At 32.7% G+C, this 20754-nt stretch overlaps 1 protein-coding gene across 19 annotated transcripts in view; it reads right to left on the reverse strand.

The window, feature by feature from the left end:
- ZMYND11 (zinc finger MYND-type containing 11) overlaps positions 1–20754 on the reverse strand; it is a 106049-nt gene that overhangs the window by 36594 nt on the left and 48701 nt on the right. For 6 of the 19 annotated variants that reach the window (XM_084872498.1, XM_084872487.1, XM_084872499.1 and 3 more), the window contains 3 exons: positions 15468–15627; positions 8841–8885; positions 6061–6222 (listed from right to left, as the gene is read on the reverse strand). In XM_084872498.1, coding sequence (XP_084728624.1) covers positions 6061–6222; positions 8841–8885; positions 15468–15627 — 367 coding nt within the window. Of the gene's footprint in view, positions 1–6060; positions 6223–6665; positions 6762–8840; positions 8886–13568; positions 13666–15467; positions 15628–20754 lie in introns of those variants that run through there. The other 13 variants (XM_084872502.1, XM_084872503.1, XM_084872488.1 and 10 more) reach the window with 5 other exon arrangements.

The following is a 20754-nucleotide window of genomic DNA, read 5'->3' on the forward strand; positions in this document are numbered from 1 at the left end:
TGTAAAATATATAGCTTTATTTCAAATATTTTAAAGAGAAACTGTAGTAGAAAATGCTTGGAATAGTTCCAATTAAAGTGAAAGTAGCACAATGAGGCACTCTTCCTCAAATCTCTGCAGATGCCTGATAAGAGAATTAGGTGGTTCAAGTTGGGAGACCTTTTTGGATTAAATGTAGGATCAACATATACATTTTTAAATTAATAAAATTTTTTTCCACATAGATTCTTCATTTCCTTATCTACATTTTCTTGTTCCTCCATTTTATTAATGAGCTAGGCTGACTCACAATACAATTTGTATATTAACACAATTTAAAAATTTGGGATTCTTAAACACACAAAAAAAAATGTCATCTGAAATGTGCGTGTGGGGGTGGGGAAGAGGAATATGACTTACGTTGACTCATTCAAGAGTCACAATAAATGGGATGTAAAGTAAACCAAAGTTTGCTACAGGATATAAAAAATTATCATATAAAAATGTTATAAGAGCCTAAGATTAAAAACTTCTGGATGGATTTCACTGGAGCAATATTCCACTTTAGATACCCAAATACGTAAGTCGCTGTGGCCTTCCCATTCCAGCCCTTTCTATGTGCTCCAGTAAAGACACACAATATACAAAATTTTGCTCCCTAATGACATATTTTAGTCCACATATAAAATTTTCATATATCTGAACCTAAAGGAGCAGTAATATAAGTCTAAGTAATGAAAACAAAAATCATTTATGTAAGAAACATGAACATGTTGAAAGAGGATAGAGGAAATAGGGACCCAGGTTCTAAATACTTCTCAAAATTATTAAGCAGGCAAGTGCCAATTATTTTTTGTTTGACTATATATACAATTTATTTTCTCTAAAGTTAACTTTTGACTTTTTATGAGGTATCATAGATTCAGACGTATGCAGCACTACCCGATATTACAGCCATCAACCTATGCACTACACAGTCTTTTATAGGCACAACGCTGTGTTTGCTGTACAAACTGCTGTGTACATAAGGGAAAGGAGGGGCAGTGCTGATCTATATTCCTCCTTTAGAGTTCCTCCAAATCCTAGCTATGGCTTCATAGGGAGAACGAATGCCAGGCCAGTCATGAAGCAGACATTCAGTACCAAAGATGCTTCTCTGGGAGTACAAGCATTTAGAAGATGCAGTTCTGAAGCACTGTATGATACAATAGGTAGCCACAGCCACATTTGCCAAGTTGAATTCCAATTTCTGGGTCTCACAATAAACATACATAACTGGTAGTTCTTACTGGACAACACAGATAGAGCATTTCCATCCCCACAGAAAGATCTCCCAGAAAGTGCTGGTCTAAAAAGCAACTTGGTGCTCCAGTCTCAGAGATGGTCCTAGGGTTTCTTTATAACACATGAACCTGCTTGTATATTTTAAAAAATTTCAAGTAGTCATAACTCAAACAGTAGCATAATGTTCACCAGCAAGATTGGAGGCCAGCAAAAATGCAAAACATGCACACACATCCACACATGAATACGTGTATGTATACATGCACACATGTACACTTGAATGCACAACAGACATGCATACACAATATGTACACATGTGCCCCCACCTTCCACGCACACACCATGCTTGCAGACATGCACCACAAAGGTACACACACACACACAACAGCTATGCATGCATGCATATGTGTGTTCATACAGACATAACAGACACACACACACACACACACACAAGTGCACATAGGCTTGTGTACACTCCTAGGCTATCTTCTATAACCACAGCATCAAAGGATAAAATGACTTTGTAGGTTGGAAAATACATTTATGAAAGGAAGCAACATTAAAATAATACAGACACTTGTACTGTATCAAATTAGTTTAAAAAAAATAGAAAATACTTTCATGTTGGAATAGATGGGTATAATTTTCTGCAGAACAATTTAGTGATCTTTATCACAAATTTACATGTGCCTATCCCTTAATTTAAGATTTTCACTTCAATGAATTTGTCCTCTGAAGAATAAATTTACTTCTATCCTATGAAATAGATCAGACAGAATTACATAGGTAGAAGTGAATTTATTTTACCTCTTTTTAAAAAATACAATCGATTACACTGTGTTTTAAAGATATATTCTTTTTTTTTAAATATATTTTATTGATTTTTTACAGAGAGGAAGGGAGAGAGATAGAGAGCTAGAAACATCGATGAAAGAGAAACATCGACCAGCTGCCTCTTGCACACCCCCTACTGGGGATGTACCCGCAAGCAATGTACATGCCCTTGACCGGAATCGAACCTGGGATCTTTCAGTGCGCAGACCGACGCTCTACCGCGGAGCCAAACCAGTTTTGGCTAAAGATATATTCTTTAGGCAAATAAAATCTTAAAAGCAATTTTGACTTAAAAATTAAGGTTTTCTATTTCCTCCCCCTAGAAAATTCATGGCTGATTCAGGATATAAAATTCAAATACATCCAAATATAATGAGAAGACTGCTCTTCAGAGTGGAAAGTGAGGGATGACTGAACATAGCAACATGAATGTCCCCTTTGACAGCTAAGTTTCAGTGTGATGTTACTGATCGGACAGGCCAATGGAAGCAATGTATTAAGCACCAGTAGGGCACTGGTTCAATAAATTATGGCACATTATGATACATAAAACATTGGGACATGGCTTAATAGAAACAAACTGATTCCATCTAGCAATATACATAAAATTATATAGATAAGATACAAGTGGGTGAGCTCGGAGGGAAGGGCAGGACAGATATCTATGAGACATTCACCTATTATGTGACAACATTTCCAGAAATTTCTTTTTTTTTAGTCTCTAAATTACTTGAATTTTTTACAACCAAATTAAAATAAATATTTTAAGTCCTTCTCCCTCCCCCCCCTTTTTTTTAACTAACGACACTTTTCAGTAACAAGAATGTGAAACAGTGTGGCTCTGAGTGTCAACCCATGAACCTGGAAGTGAGAGTTCGAGATGCGGCAAATGCCCAGGTTTCCAGCTCAATTCCCAGTAGGAGGTGTACAGGAGGCAGCAGCTAATCAATGATCCTCTCTCATCAATTGTGTTTCTGTCTCTCCCTCTCCTTCCTTTCTCTGAAATCAATAAAAACATATAAAAACATTTTTGAAAAGTATGAAAAAGAACATGACTCCAATTTTCTTCAAAGCAAAATGCTAATCTGATATTCATAGGCTATTTTTCAATAACAATCTACTACATCTATAAAATAACAGCTTAATTTTTTTAGAAAGGCAAAAATTCCAAAGAAATATCCTGAATTCTGATATTCTTAAGATTGTGAAAACTAATAAAATTATGTAAGTTGAGAAAAATTCCTACCATTACCTTCTTAAAATATTTCAGAAATAGTCAGATATTTGAGATACAGCTGCTTGAGCTGAAGTAACAATAGCTGATGGCTAAGGAGAGAGAACCTATTCTAAGTGACTTTTGAAAATGAACCCTTACGTGTTCTCTTATTATTTTTTAAAATTTATTTTTAATTAGAATTGACATGTTCAGTGACTTTTTCAATACTGAGGGGCAGAAGTTATGTAAAAAATAAAATAACCTTCTGATTGCCATAAAATATTAGAAATGTTTTAAATTTGAATTTTAGATAAGAATGGTTGAGGTTCTATCTATTTGCTAAGCCTTCACTAAAATTTTGTTCTGGGCATCTATTTCAAAATTCCTCATTAGCATATCTAATTAGTCTATATTTTCCCCAAACATTAATTAAAAAGAAAAAAGAAAAGACGTTTTTCTGGTTTGGAACCACAGTCCTTAAATTGCAGTCTCTGAGTTCTCTTAGTCCATGAATATTTAAATCTGGTCAGTCACTCGCATGTTAGATTATTTTACAAAATGGCTTTACTTGAAGTTTTGACACTTTGTAAAACAACAACAAAAAAATCAAGCAAGAAAATTTACCTTAAAGATATTTAAAATTCCATTCAAATTTCAAGGTTATTATTACCTCTTCTCCCAAAAAGAGAAGATAATACTAATCTTTTTCTTGAAAGTAACAATTAAAAGTACAATAATTCTAACATAGAACTACTTCTTTGTAAAGTTTAAAACTGAACTTAAAACTCACCACCCCCATCCCAGAAAAAGGCCTTTTGAGCCTAACCAAAGAGTAGCTCACAGTTTATGAAACAAAAGTATTAATAATTTTTAGTTGACTCACAGCTTCCTTTTCAGTAAATGTAATTATATCACAATATGAGAATATCTAGTAGAAACCCAGAGGGAAGAAAAGAAAATGAGGATGGAGTAAGCTTAATTTCATTTTGGTTATCATGTTTCTGTGTGAGCCAGTAAAACTCTCTGAAAAAAAAATTTTTTAAATCATCTGATCAGTAAAGAGTACAGCAAACACATAGAAAATGGAATCTGACAACTACATGGTAAATTCTAATGGAAGAAATATTTCACATTTTCTTCAGAAGTATACTATTCAATTTCCATTCTTCATGTAAAGAATATGAAACACCAACAATAAAGTTTAACCCATCCTTAAAAATCCTAGTGTTACTGTTTAAATTCTTCACTATGATAATAAGAACCAAATATTAAATATTAAAAAACTATAGCTATAAAGACACAGGTATATTCAACATTGTAATTCCTAAATTCCTGAGTCAGTATTTGGTCAGTGGCCCCATCTCTTTTATATTTTTATACTGTAATTCTTTTTGTTCTTAAGATCTCATTGTTCTTTACTTACTTTAAATTGTTACCAGAAAACAGGAAATATATTTGTTTATAAAATGCACAAATCAAAATAAAATATGAATATTAAATGCAGTTCCTATCCCCCAATTACAATAATTTTTTGTAGATACATAAATTCTTGGAAGACCTTAAAAAGAAGGTGGTCTATAACTTGAGGCTTGATACTGATATATTCAGTTCTAGGGATTTATCACTACTTATGTAGCATTTAGGCATTTTATTACATCATCATCATCACATTATTTTTTAATACTATCTCAATGGTCTTTTATCTGCCTATGAAATACGTACAGTATGCTGGTAGGATGTGGTACACTTAAAGTAATACAAAACTATAGGTACTAAGAAAAGACTAGAATGTACACTATCTTTTGCTCATCATACTGGCAGAACATGTTTGGCTAAAAACAAAGAAAAATTATGAAGACAAGTATTTTTTTTTAATAATAAATGAATATATCTAAGTTATTCCAATATTATAAAATATATTCACAAACAACTCAGTAATCTAGGTGATCTGCATAGTTCCAAATAAGTATCTTAATAACTTTAAGTACAAAATAATAGAGGTAACTACAATCAAGTAAGTCACTGCTAATCACCATCACTGCCACATGTAATGCAGTATTTAGGTATCGCACAACACTCGTATACACACACATACCACATCCTGCAACCAACAAGCACAGCATGTATAATTTTCAATGGGGAAATAATATTAATGAAAATAATTGTGGAAAGTATTTTACCTACCAGCCTATTTCATTTTGCTTTAAATTAGAATTCTTTATATACATACAACTGTCCCATCCATCCACCCTCCAAATGAGTTATAAGCAAGAAAAAAAGTAACCCATGATGTGACAAAAAATAAGGGGGGGGAGGGGACAATGTTACATGAATAGAAATGGGAAGCAGATACGGAATGTCTCCAACAATGTGCCTTTTGGCTTTGTTTTCTGAGTAGCGAAGAGGAAACAAGTGAACAGACCTTGGTATGGAAGAGTGTTTCTTAATTCCCAAAGACTATTCACTGAAGGAGTCATACAATCCAGAGGCAAGTGTAAAGTAAGGGAAGAGAGTATATTTTTATATGATTGTAACTTTCTAAAATCCGAACCCTGAATATGTCATGTGTTCTGTGGTATCCATTTATAAATGATCTATGTTTATATATCATCATTTCAGCAGATAACCCCCACCCTCCAGTACTTTATCCATCAACCTGGCACGACCACCTGGGGTATCTTTGTGCAGCTATTGTCAATGAACTCCAACCCTCTGACCAGCACATTAAAGCTCATATAGGTACTCACCCTGCAAACTGGGCACTGCCAGTGACTACTGCTGTCTCTAAGCCTGTACTCATCAGACAAACACTTGGAATGATACACACGAAAACACAGGTCACATATCAACACCTCTCCAGGCAAATGGCATTCAAAACAATACCAGTCATGATTTTCTGTTTCCCAGTCCTACAAAAAATACAAAATAATTTCGTATGACATTTTGTCAATATCTGCAATGACTAAGAACAAAATTGAAACTAAAGTCCATCAGAAGTTAGGCATCATAAACAATTTTAGACATTTTAAAACAAGAGGGGAAAATATCTACAAATTTGCTTCTTTAAATTTTAAATCCTTTCCTAAACAATATTAATATTCAAAATATTGATAACAAAACCAGTTCAAAAATAAGTCCAAAGCCAATCGCAGTCTAACATTATCTTCAATTTTAAAAACATAATCTATGGAATGGTTTCTTCAGTAAACTGAATATCCCGGACAAATATCTATACCTTAGTATTTCAAATAAACAAACCTCTGTCTTGTTCTGCTTTCTTAGAAAAATATAGTAAGTACTTAATTAGCTCACTGTGGGAACAGAGAAAATAGTAATAAATGGTGATGCTCACTATTCTTATCTTCTCATCCATGGTATTGGATGCTTTATTGAAAATAACCATTAATCAGAATGTCCATGTTCTGATAGGTTGCCAAAATTTCAGGGTCTGTTGAATTTGGAAAAATAAATTGAAAATGTGAAACTATAGGTTTAATCACATTCTCCAAAGGACATTGCCATAAAAAAACTTAAAAGGAAGTAGGTTTATTTTCTTACTTGAACTATTCCTGGAAATAAAAGAATATAACTGCAGTAGGTTTTCTTCAACATTTTCTTTTTGTTACACTCTTTTTTGTACAGCCAATACAATTTAAATATAAACAGGAAGATGTTATAAGTTCTCTTAATTTAGAATTTATTATTCATAAATGCCACTCTTAGCTTCTGTCAAAAAATACCTGTTAAGAGTGATGGATTCATTCTTAGCTTTCTTTTGTAGATGTGGTAACTAAGTGAACAATGGTTTAACCCACAACAGTGTAATCAAGGCCACTGCCAATGAGGGTCCTGAATTCCAAACTTGGGTTCTGCTATCATTTGTCTTTTTTATAAATCACTGTTGTTTCTGAAACTGAACCGTTTTCTTATGTCAATTACTCCCCCAATAAATGGGCTTCAAATATAGCACTTGGTTAGCAGGCAGTAACTCCTTTAGCGCCTAAGGCTGAAATGTATTAATTACTGCCTGAACATATGACAGGGTTACTACCAACACCTTCAAAAGGGAAGAGAGTTACTAATGTTCCAAAATTCACTTTCAAAGTCATGGCTACAGCACATTAATAAACTTAGCAAAAATGTAAACTTTTTAGTTTACGTTTTGTTCAGAAATCATGGCCTTGACTGACCAAAGCAATAAAGAAAAACATAACCATTTCTAGTCATTTGCTGCAGATGGATATACTCTGTAAACTTACACTGGAGTAATTTTAATCAATCTGCTAAAAAAATCATAAGATACTGACTGATGAGACATAAAACCCTGATGAGTGCATGGTAGGGAAAAAAACTTATCTCAGCAAGTTTGACGTAGAGGCACTGCAGAGACACAATATATGTAGTGCTTGGCTGTACTAAACAATAGTCATTGTGTACCCATTTCACAATGTTCATATGTAAGCTGCATTTAATTTTAATATTTATATAAAAATCATTGATAAATTAGGTTTGAGTGGAGATAAGACACTCTGCTCTATTTTGAACTAACAGAACTCTTGTCAAGTTTAAAACAAAATATTTCAGATTTTTTTTTCATAGTTGTTCAGAAATATCTTAAAGGATTTTGGGGGCTGTGTTTAACTCATTATTAACAAAAGAAAGTGTCAACCTTCATCATTTGAAATTTTTTACATTAATTCATCTCCTGCAATTCTTAAAATGTTGGTTACAACGTAAATTAAGAGAAGAAAGCAAGAGTTTAACTTTGGTGCGCAGCTCTAAAGCTCTAGCCTCCCCACTTTACCTCTACCCCTTTTCTATTCCGGTTCTCACCCATCCACCTAAAAAATGAGATGAAAATGGATTTTTCCTCATTGGGGTGTTGAGTAGCAGACCAAGTTTTCATAACAATTACAGAAATAAAATATAATTCAAATGAAGTAAAAGTAGAGAAACATTTGTATATACTATTTACATAATGGCATATGACTAACTCCATTATCGGATATAAAAGGTATGGTCTGGGGACATACGTGCTGTTCATTCTTTTAATCATAGCAATAGCTGTTTAGAATATACAAAACACGCAGAGGTCAAGTTCAAAAGTTATTACATTCTAAACCCAGGGCACACTTTTCTGAGGTATAAATTATATAAGCATGTTTAAGATAGGCAGAGTTGCCTATAATTTCTCTTTTAGTAAACAGAGTTAATTTACATAGTACTTTAATAATAATGTATGCCCAAAAGCTAAGCCTGTATTTCCTGGACTGTACCAGAGTCAGCAACTATTCTCATACAGCCTGATTAGCAGCATAGTATGTGTAAAGCCACTTCAATACTTGAAGAAAAATTTTAAAAAGCAAACCTATTAGCAAAAAATCCCCAACTAGAAGCAAAGTAAAGATAATATGGTGTTAATGAACAATTCTAACACGAGTTAACTAAGCTAGCCTAAAGAAAGATAGAAATGTAGTATTTTTTTAAAGCAGATTTAAAGTAAAATAACAGTGCAAAATTAGTTCACCTTGTTTGGGGTTGCTGTCCTGGAGAAAGGCTGCATACTGTAGGCCTTTCAAAATAAAAACAAAATAATCTTGGTCTCTCTACTATAACTTTGCTCAATATCAGGCAATACACAGAGCTAAAGGAATTTCATAGAGGGTCAAACTGTTTTATTTGCTATATGACTTACATTATTTTGCAGATGATATCAACTGATAATCTATGAATGTACTAATCATGAATAAAGACAGTAGCATGCAAATTCAAGAGTCATTACTAGCTTAAAAAGAAACTTTGGATACTAACACAAAAGCTACAAAGGGACAGAGAAAATCTTTCTATTTAGAAAGTCATATGCCAGAAAAGCTATCATAATTTATAAAACATTTTAGTAATAAATAAACTCAGTGCCACTATAAATTTCATTAAGACCATGAATGTGTGTCTTTTTTATCTAAAACTGATCAACTTTTTTAAGTTGGGAGTGATGAATGTAAACATGGTAAACTCCATACTTAACCATGGTGTGAAACAGACACAGGATGTCTTCAGAACCTACTAGAAAACATTCCAACATCTAGAAGCAGCCTGCTGCCCTACATCTGTCACCAACTATAGCATTTGATTACTCTGGAGTAAAGACTGGCTCAAATCCTGGCTATAGCACTCACAGGTTGTGTCATCTAGTGCAGAATACTTAGCTTCTCTGTATATTATTTTCTATCTGTAAAATGAACAAAATAATAGTGCCTGGTATACAGATGTTTTGTAAGGATCAATTAAGTTACTATACTCAGTGAGTTATTAAGATGATCTGCTTGCTATAGTGTACAAAAGAGGAATCGAATCAACAAGTCTTAAATGATGTGTAATTAATTATATATGTGTGACTTCTTTAGGACCGTAAGCCCATTATGACAGCTGACTCTCACAATATTTCTATAAGCTAGATGGACCAAGAAATATTAAGTCAGTTTAGAGAAAACACTAAAAGCAAGAGAGTTCATGGGAGAATTGTCTATAACAAGGGCCTCCTAAACTATAATCCATGCTCATCATATTCTAGAGGTTCTAATTTTTAAAGTGATTCCCTACTTATATGCAATGAGCAAATAAATCTTAAATTATCAAATATTTCTTTGGTGTGTTTTAACATAAATATGACATAAAATTAATTCTCTACAATTCAAGGTTTAGTTTAATGCTGTTAATTTAGTTAATCACTGAGAGGTAAGAATGTAATGATTAAGTATTTGCAATAATTTTAAATAAAAATATTACAACACTGCTAGAGAAAAAGAATTTAGACAGGAGGAAAAAAGCTCTCTCTCAATCACACATACGCATGCACGCGCGCACACACACACAATCACTAAGCTGAAAAGAATAAAACAGAGCAGCATAACCCAAAATATTCTACTGAATAAAATAGACATTCTTTGCCACAGCACAATAATAATTTCTAGATGTAAGTACATTAAAGTTTGTACATTGAACCACAGCATAACTGGTTTTTCATTAATTAAAAATCACCAAATACTTAATACTTTACTTAGTAAATAAACAATAATTTATGTTTGTCTGAGATAGGTAATGGACCTTTGGAAGAAATGTATAGTTCTGTACATAATTAACATAAATATAACAAAACATATTTTACTTTAAAAAAAAAATCAAAGGTACCTCAAGGGGCATCCAGCTTTTTATACTTAGGGTATTAAAAAACATGATTAATTTATGACAACTATAATTTATAACAAGGAAAATGAAAAAAACTAATTTTTTAAAAAAATCTTACTTTACTATATTTATGAAGTGGACTGAGTCAAACTGTTTTGAATTCAGCAGGCTCACAATATTTTTTCAAGAACAAAGCAAGGGGCACTTACTCCCTGCCATGACTGTTTAATGGTGTGATTTTTGAAGAGTCAGACATAAGTCCATCCTACCTCTTATCTAAAAGATGAGAGCTTAGCTAAGTTTCAATAGGTACACAGCCACAGCTTCTTTTTACATTGGTGATTCTGAATTAAGATAAGCAGATGATAACAGAGGAAAAAAGTATCTATCTTGCCCCTGAGTAAGTTAAGCTAAATCCATTTATGCCCAATATAAGATGTTAATCTCTTCAAGAAACCATAAAATATGTATCTTTATTAATTATGCTTCTTAAAAGGTGTCAAAACCTTAAATTAATTAATATAAAAAGCAAAAATATAGATTGAAATCTACCTTTTCTTTTAGGCTGACTTTAAAAGTAGTCTGAGGTCCTGCTTACTGGTGGGACAAGCTTGATTATATGAAAAGTACTCAAACTGAAGCAGGGCATAATAGTCAAGACTACTGTGAGCTCATGTTTACAGTTGCTCTTGCATCTTGCAAAATGAAACTGGTAGAAGGCTTCTAACTGAAAATGCAAGCTGTGGTTCCTACAATGACACATTGTTTTTGAAGTAGTATTAAGTATGAGAAAAGAAATGAAGCCATGAGTTGGAATTTGACAGGTTAAATAAAGGGAGAAGTAGTTTCATAGCAAACATCATTTTTTTAGACTTTTAAATAATCCTCTATTCTGATGATCAAATTGTTTAATGTCAGATCAAAAGTATTTGTCAAGTAATAGGGTAGAGTCATAGCTTTGTGCCAGGAACCGTGAATACATTTGGAAATCATCGAATTAGTATTAACTTCCTCTAATTCAAAATACATTATTTGACAAGTAACATTAAATACCTTTGAAAGACCATTCTACCTTTAGTGAGCCCTTAACTCATAAGAATTAAGTTTATTACTAAATGCCAAACTTAATTTAACCCAAGTAAATGGTAGAATTCTGCCCAAGAAATGTATTTCTTAAGTTGTTAGACTAAAGGACACTTAATACTGTGATCAAATGTGGATTAAATATAGCCATTCATATATATTTATTTCTTTAGAGAAAGCAGATAGTAAAGCAATCTATCAAAACTTGTAATTCTTTATTAAAAAACAACAGAAAAAAAAACTTGATATAATAAAATATTAAATGGTCAGATATCAGAAAGTTTCCTTCTGTGCCCTAGTATACTGGCCTTTTACTAATATAATTTCAAACATTATGAAAACCATCTCTGAAATCATTATTTGGATCTGATTAATGAATATTAATAACATACAAATCTGGAAGTCCACAGAAAATTTACAAGAGGTCCCAGGTTCAGCAAGTTTGTAATTTTAAAAATTGGTTGGTACGTATACTTTTCCTTGTTTATTGATTAATGTTTAAGCAAACTATTTAAATTGAGAGTGCCTTCATTTTTAATATTTACATTTTTATTATACTATCTCCAACAAACATATTCAAAATATCACCATAAAGATGCTTATCTCTTGCCTAATTTTATCAGTTTTTACAAAAGAATTATCACTTCAATAGGGCTACAAATGGTAGTAGAGACTAACATCTCAACTTGTCTAAAAAGCATTCCAGTCTAAAAGGAATCTCAGGACAATTAAAGCCACCATCCTTGACTTATACAGGTGTCTTCCTCTTGAACAGATTATATATAATTATAACCTGACCTATTATTAGAATTAAACTTATAACATTGCTGGATTTAATAAAAATAATTTTGCTAAAGCCATAGATATTTTTTCAATTGAACCAAGTTTTAAAAATCAGCATTATGGCAGGAGAGGTAGTAGAGGTGAAATAAAAATGTGACACCAATGAACTCTTTGCTCAACTATAGTTGAGTGGCATAAAGAAACTGCACTCTTGCCTACCTAGTCTTTCTTACCATAACGGTGAAAAGAAAGGACAAGGAGAATGTAGCCTCTTTGCTAATACAAGTATCTCTTGAGGATGTAACTTGTGGGACTTATCAAGAGAAATCAACTTTTCCACATCTCTGAGATACTATTTTTAGAGGCTATTATAGAAGAAAAAGAAGTGCTTTATACCCACTTTTCAAATAACAATTTCCCTGGGTGAAGAATATTTGCAACTTTGAATTAAAAATAAATAACCAAAACATTCTATAGAGCTCACATATATACAGATATATAAAGATATATATAAGTATCTACTTGACTTTTTTCTTTTGATATTGAGTCAGTTGACAAGATGAATAATACTATAAACCTTTCAAATTAAAAAGTCAAGTTTTCAGAGGCCACATATTATATATAAGGTAGAGAAACTATAAAGGAAGGTCCTAGACTCAAATGCCAGCCTACAGGGCTATCACTAGCCCAGAGTTCCTTTGTGCAAATCAGAAAAGGTGACCCTTCCCTAAGACAGGTTTTGCTAGAATAAGACACTTACCTGCCATAAATTAGAAAACTGCTGAATAAACATACAAGCATATGATGTCTGAGAACTGAGTGTGACTTCCTAAGTTGTGTAGTTGGCAATTGGCCCCATACAGTAGCTCAGACGCATGGGCCCCAAAGCCCATAAACAAAGAGCTGGCAAGTGTGAGATTGTGTTGTGCCAAGTGTGACACAGTAATGTGTCCTTCTAGAGTATACTAGGGCATGACAACTGCAGCACCTGACAGCCCCTGGGGTAGCCAGGTGATATGCCAGCCACAGTTATGAGATACAAATATAATTAATCACTTTATAGTTAAGCTTTAAATACAGATCCAGTGACTGTCTATTATACTAGTACATATAAGACCTTACCTCTTTCTGCTACCTCTGATTTTTTAATATTTGCATATTTTTATAAACTAGGCACAACTTTTATATACTCATTTATACTTACATCATACATGCATACTCAGTATAAAAATGTGAATAAGAACCAACATGAATTAATAAAATCTGTATACTGGTTGGTTGATTTACATATAAGATTTCATCTAGAAAAAAAGAAAAGGATGGTGCTATAAATATATGCAGTAAAGTACATGTAAAAATAAAAAATAAAAAAGAAGACATAACCTAATGCAGCGGTAAGCATAACTCATTAACTGCTCATTTAAGTAAATTGAACATGGAAACTTCAAACTGAAGAGGAAGAATGCAAGTGGGAAAAGCACAAATCTAAAAAGTAAGAAGAACTAAAATCACTTTTTCATTTTTATGGGGGGGAGGGGGGGGAAGATCCACAAACCAAAATCCTGTGGATTGAGGTGTACTTACTACTGGTTAATTACTATATAAATCTCAGAAATTATCAGGATAGCATTCTATATTAAATATGTACATTTCCAAATATTTGGGGATTAGAAATTTTATATTAACTGGGTTATTCTGAGTATATAATAAGCTATCAATTATCAACAGCCCTCCTGTTAACCCAGGATGTAAACAAATATTATTATGACTTGGCATCTGGAGTTTCTTTACTGGAAACAAAACTGTACTTTTTTTATATGGAAGTCAACAGAAAAATTATTCTGATATAAACATTCTTTACTTAAGTTTATAAGAACACTTCTAGTGTGCAAATTAAATGATACCAGAGAAAATAAACACTTTTTTCTTCTAAGTTTTATTTGTAGAAAATGTGAATTTTATTTTGAAACTTTGAAGGCATAAATTAAAATGACAAAAACAATGTTAAAACTGAACAAGTTTGTAACTCATAGCGGCCTCTGTGGCCCAGCCCTCCACAGGGGATGTGCTATGAGTCTACTGCACAGAGCTGACTACTGAGAAATGTGTTCCTGGCTCACTTGATGTAGAGCCAGAAAGGAAAATACAATTCAAAGGTTTTGGGAAATGTTTCCACAAAGAACCAATTTTAAGATCATGTGTCATTTTTTATAACATTAAATTTTAGAGAATTCATGATATAAACACTCTCAAAATACTTAATTATGAAATCCATTCCTTTCAGAAACTAAAATAACTCACTCCTATTAAATTTGAAACGTATTTTCTTAAATGATATTGTTGCAAAAAGTAGACCTTTAAAATCAAGGTGTTAGAAATATCAAAAACAAATGAGGTAGGAAGATGGAAATTTTACACCAAATCAGTCTTTACATAAGAAAAATATTGTACTTCTTACATGACCCTGAATATAAAATTATATATTACAAAGAAAAATATTAAAATGTAACTTAATAACTAAGTAAAAATATTAAAAAATTAACTATCTTTACTATGATTTCTGTCAAATGCCACAAAACACACTCAAGTCACAGAAATCAATAAAGACACTAGCCAGAGGCGTCTAACATTTGGAACCTTGTCACCTGCAAACCCTCCTGAAGCATGGCTCTGGGCTCTGCCAGCATCCAACCTGAGTAAGGTATGTCCCTGAAAAGCCAGACTATTCCTTCCAAGCTGTCAGTACGGCATCAACATTATCCTCCACTGAAACATTTTTTACTAATATTTATTAAAAGAAAATACTTAGAAGTACCGTGAATTGTGTGTACAATAAAAGGGTTTTGCTTGTTTTGTTTAAATGTTTTAGATTCAAGGTAAACAACACAAAAAAGGCAGGCTCCTTATAAAAGTGAGTTTTCTCCTACTAAAGAAACACAGAGGGAAATATCCACCCTACCAATGTAGGTCCTTAATGTTAGTAAAAAATGTTAAAGAGAAACATTACTAAACTGCTGAAAATGAGTTTCTAAAGGTTGAAGTTAAATACTGTTCAAAAGTTAAAAGTCAGCTTATCCAAATTTATCAAATAAAACATACTTACAATTTCATCTCCTGGCAACCAATATCCTTCTTGTTCAATACCAGCTTTTGAACCTTTGCAGCCCACAGTGAGAGTTTCAACAATAAGACCATCTTTCACAGCCAAGCTCAGCTGACGGGTGGTCTCTTTTGGATGCATACCGTGGACTCGAGACATGTACCTGAACACAGAGAAAAAACAAACTTAAAAATCTTTTAGTATAAAACATAAAAATGCATAGCAATAAGAAAATTGAGATAATTTATTTCTCTTTTATTATTACTTGTACTTCTCAGAGCCCTGCTGAAAGGACAGGAGTCCTGAATACTTTTTCAATTATCATGGTATTTTAAACCTCGATCTTATTTTTGTATAGTTAGAGGAATATCTGTTTAAAATAATACCAAACCAGCAATACAAATCACTTAACAGGTTTTAGTCTTACATCTCACTACTTTTAGTCTCTGTAGCAATTACCACTAACATCCACTGTACAGAGTCTAAATTTAGAATTTTATAATCTCCAGCCATAAAACCTTAGAATATAAAATGCTTTTATACAAAACTTAGGAAATGATGCCAAACAAAACATAGAAATCACGAGTGGTTCTCAACATCTAAAGAAAACAACAATGCATGTTGTGATTAATAAAGCAAAAACTAATTTTCAATAAATTATAGTCTGGACTGGATCACTAAAGTATACAAGCTCTCCCTGATTTAAGTTATGTGGCATTTTTTTTAAATGTAAAAAAATGTAATATTTCAAATATACTTCAGACTATAGAGAATAATACTGGAGATTCCCATGTATTCACCAATTATATCAAACTCAAGTTAATATTTTGACATATTTGCTTCATATCTTTCCTTTTTTGTATTTTGTAAGGAAATAAAATGTTATAGATACTGGTGAAATTTGTACCATATTCCATTCCTCGGCAATCAAACCCTTTACCAGTAAACTACTGGAATCAGAGTCTGTTGGGGATCCAAAAACAAAAACACCATGACATAAATCAGGCCAGAGAAACATTCTAAGTTGGAAGAACCGAGGCCAATGCCTACACATCTCAAGAAAATTAAGTAAAACAAGATTTGTATCAACTAATCTGTCATTTAAACATTAGCATTTCAAACAAATCATCACTGAAGAACTCTATAAACTCAATAAGAGCACAAATTTCAACAACAAAAAAGCAGTAAGCCCCATCAATGTTAAGCATTCTGTGTTTGCAGTTTATAGAAGCCTAGAGGCCCAGTACATGAAATTTGTGCATGGGGTAGGGTCTCTAGACCTGGCCTGCAATCAGAGATGATCGGGGCCTTCTGACTGCCAGCCAGGGCCTTCCTTTGTTCCATGCCTACCCCTGGTGGTCAGGGCATGTTACAGTTAGCAATCAAACTCCCGGTCTCCTGGTCAAACTCCCAAGAAGCACTTTGCATATTAGCCTTTTATATAATATATATAGATAACAAAGTATCTGGTTTCTCTACAAATGCAGTTAACTGAAGGGCTGAGAAGAAAGAGACACGAAATTACGGTGAACCCTACAGAGGCCCTGACAAATCAGATTTGCAGTAATAACCAATGAGATCACAAGATAATGGTGAAGTTAATTTACAAATACTGATTGTCACCTTTACTGACTACTAATCTAAGGTGATAAATCATATGTATATTTTGATAAACATCAACACTAACAAAAATAATCAACTGTAGTTTTGAATGAGAAAAAAATTAAGCCAAAATGAAAATGTGCTAATGTCCTCCCTGTTCACCGTAGGGAGCTATTAGACATTATCACAGGAATTAAGTATACTATACGAACTTATAAAGACAGCCTTTAGAACGAAAATTCAAAACTTCCAAATTATCTGAAGAAACCCATAAAAAAACACATTATGCAGTAAAATAAAAACAAAAAAAGAAACAATAAAAATAAGCAGTATATTAAATAGGAGAGGACCAAAACCAAGTAAATTTGTTCTTTTAATAAATACAAATTAACCAAACTCAATAATTAAAAACATACTAAATCACAAAACAAAAATTTCACTGTCTACAAGAGACACACTTACAGTGACAGAAATACTGAAAAAGAATAGGCAAAGGCATATCATAAAAGTACAACCCAGCCGAAACCGGTTTGGCTCAATGGATAGAGCGTCGTCAGCTTGGGGACTGAAAGGTCCCAGGTTCAATTCCGGTCAAGGGCATGTACCTTGGTTGCGGGCATATCCCCAATAGGGGGTGTGCAAGAGGCAGCTGATCGATGACTCTCTCTCATCGATGTTTCTAACTCTGTATCTCTCTCCCTTCCTCTCTGTACAAAATCAATAAAAATATATTTAAAAAAATACAACCCAAATAAATCAGGGATCAACACTGTAATTGGGCAAAAATTATATATAAAAAAGGCACATAGGGCACAGACAGTTTTAAAGCAAAACCTGTAATAAATAGAGAATGCTAACAGGAATAAGGGATTATGAGAGTTTAATTCATTCTCTCTGTTCACAAAAACATTAAGTGAACAAAATTAAGTATGGATACAGGAGACCTTTAATTAAGTTTATTAATTAACAAAACAGATCTAGTTGAATTTATTCTAAAATACCAAAAGTCTCTTCAATAAATCCAAGAAACAGTCATTAAAACGGGGCATAAAATCAGCCACAAAATGACCTTATTAGATTTCAAAATAGACATTTGCTAGTCACTATGAAATAAAACCAGGTATTAATAGCAAAAATGGAAAACTTACATAAACCATTGAATCAGAGAGATTTTTTTTTAATTACAAAAACAATAATTAAAAAACTAAAGCAGTGCTAGTTGAAGAGCAAAAATTATAGAACTAACAATATTAATCCAAGAGGTTCTTCTTAGGAAAGATTTAGAGATTATCATTAGCTAACCTAATCAACGATGAAGAAACAAAGCACAAAAACATACAAACTAAGAAATGTATTAACACCCATATGTAAAAAGGAAATTAAAATACTAGTCATAAGCAACTACTATGTTAAATTCTGTGCAGAAATAGAATTTCTAGTAAAAAATAAATGACCAAACCTTGTCCACAGAAAAAAAATGGAATACTTAAAAAAGACAATTTACAAAGAAACAGAGGATGTTGACTAAGAGCTTTGCCAGAAAAACTCAAGGTAGAAACATATTCACAAGGTAATTCTATTAAACTTTTAATGACCAGACAACTCCAATGTGATTAAAACTCTTCCAATACATAGTAAAGAAGGAAAGCAAGAAATCTAGCATGATAGTGGTAAGAAAACCCCACAAAAAAGGCACAGAAAAAGAAAACTAGTGTCCCATAGGAATACTGGTATAAAAAATATCAAATGAAGTATTTAAATTTATAGTACAATGTTAAGTATTAACATAAATTAGTAAATGTTAATACATTCAAATATCAAAAGAATGTACTATAACCGAATGTTTAGTTTCAGGGTTTCTAGGAATACTTATTTTAAAAAATCTAGAAATATAATTCATTTCATTAATACATCAGAAGTGAGAAATCATGAAGATTTCTATACATGTGGAGAAGGTATTTAGTAAAATTCAACATCCAGCCTCTAATAAATAGCAATGAGTAAACAATACTTAACAGATCAAGAATATTCAAAGATGTCTTTTAACACTCTGCCAAAGGTAACCAACATAGGTAAAATAAAGAAATATGGCATAAAATTTGTTTAGAAGCTAAAATTATTTTTGCAGATCACATATCAAGAAAATCAGCTGATGTGCTATTTTAAATAATAAAATAATTTAGTCAATTATTTGTTTGGGTACAAGTTAACATAGTAAAAATTAACAACATGCATTATACAAATAAAAAAACTAGTTAGGAGGTTTAAAATAAGATCCAATCATTTACAAAAACAGTAAGAAAAATAAAATAACCAGCAAAAAATAGAAGAAATGACACAATCTGTGTGAGGAAAAATCTAAAATTTTGACACAAAAGAAGATAAACAAATGGAAAGACATGCCTGTATTTAGATGAAAAACAACAAAATTCAATTGCCTATAAGATTAAATAAATACCACCACAAAGGAGCAAGTTGATTCTAAAGTTCTATAGAGAATTTAACAAGAACTTCCCAAGACAATTCTTTATGAGTAATATCATATTGAAAAACATTATAGTACCAAAGTAATTAAAATATTGTGGAATTAGTGCATGGAGAACTGACCAATGGAACAAAACAAAAAATTCAGGAGAAGACCCAATTATACATTTCAATTATAATACAAGTGGAATTTCAAATTATAGGTGAAAAGACTTATTAATCAACTCATGGGAATTGAGACATCGAGCTCACTAACTTGAAAAAAATAGAGATGGAATCCTACCCTAGTCTGTACCCACAAATAAATGTCAGATTTACTGGAGGATTGGGCTTGACTGGAACTACATCACTGGTGAGATGAATTTAGTAGTACTCCTAGAGAGGCAAGTATGGTAGTATCACAATTCCTCTCCTAGATATTCATCCTATAGATATACTTAGATATGTTAGAAATAATAGACAAAGTAGGAAATTCATTTTAACATCGTTACTAGCAAGAAAAGATTATAAACAATCTAAATATGTATCTTAGGGGACTGGCTAATTTATAATATAACCATACCAAGGATTACATAATCATTCATGAAATGGAGCAGTATTATTAATGTTATAGTGACAAAAGTCCAAGGTAGATTATGGTGAAAAAATCATGGTACTAGGGCTAATATTCAAAACTAGAGGTCTGGTACATGAAATACATGTAGAAGAGGGCGTGGGAGGTCAGGCAGGGGGAGACAGGTATGTCCGTCAGACCAGCCTGAACCCTCTCGTAATCAGGGACCCTTTGGGGGATGTCCGACTGTTGGTTTAGGCCCAATCCCACAGAATCATCCATCTTGCAATCCAGGACCACTGGCTCACCTGCCTGCCTGCCTGATCGCCCCTAACCCTTCTGCCTGCCTACCTGATGACCCCTAACTGCTTGCCTGCCTGACTCATTGCCCCTAACCGCTAACCTGCCTGCCTGATTGCCCCTAACCAACTCTTTCTCAGCCCCTGCCATAGTTGGCTTCATCTGGAAGGATGTCTGGAATGACGTCCAGAAGGTTGTTCAACTGTCCGGTCTAATTAGCATATTACACTTTTACTATTATAGATATATAAAGAGAATTCATACAAAATTTATAGAAAAACAATAATCTGGTTTTAGAAAGGACAGAAGAATAGTTATTTCCCCAAACATGACATACAGATGGCTAATAGG

The sequence above is a fragment of the Pipistrellus hanaki genome (assembly GCF_964339955.1).
Source record: "Pipistrellus hanaki genome assembly, chromosome: 1".
Taxonomy (NCBI): domain Eukaryota; kingdom Metazoa; phylum Chordata; class Mammalia; order Chiroptera; family Vespertilionidae; genus Pipistrellus; species Pipistrellus hanaki.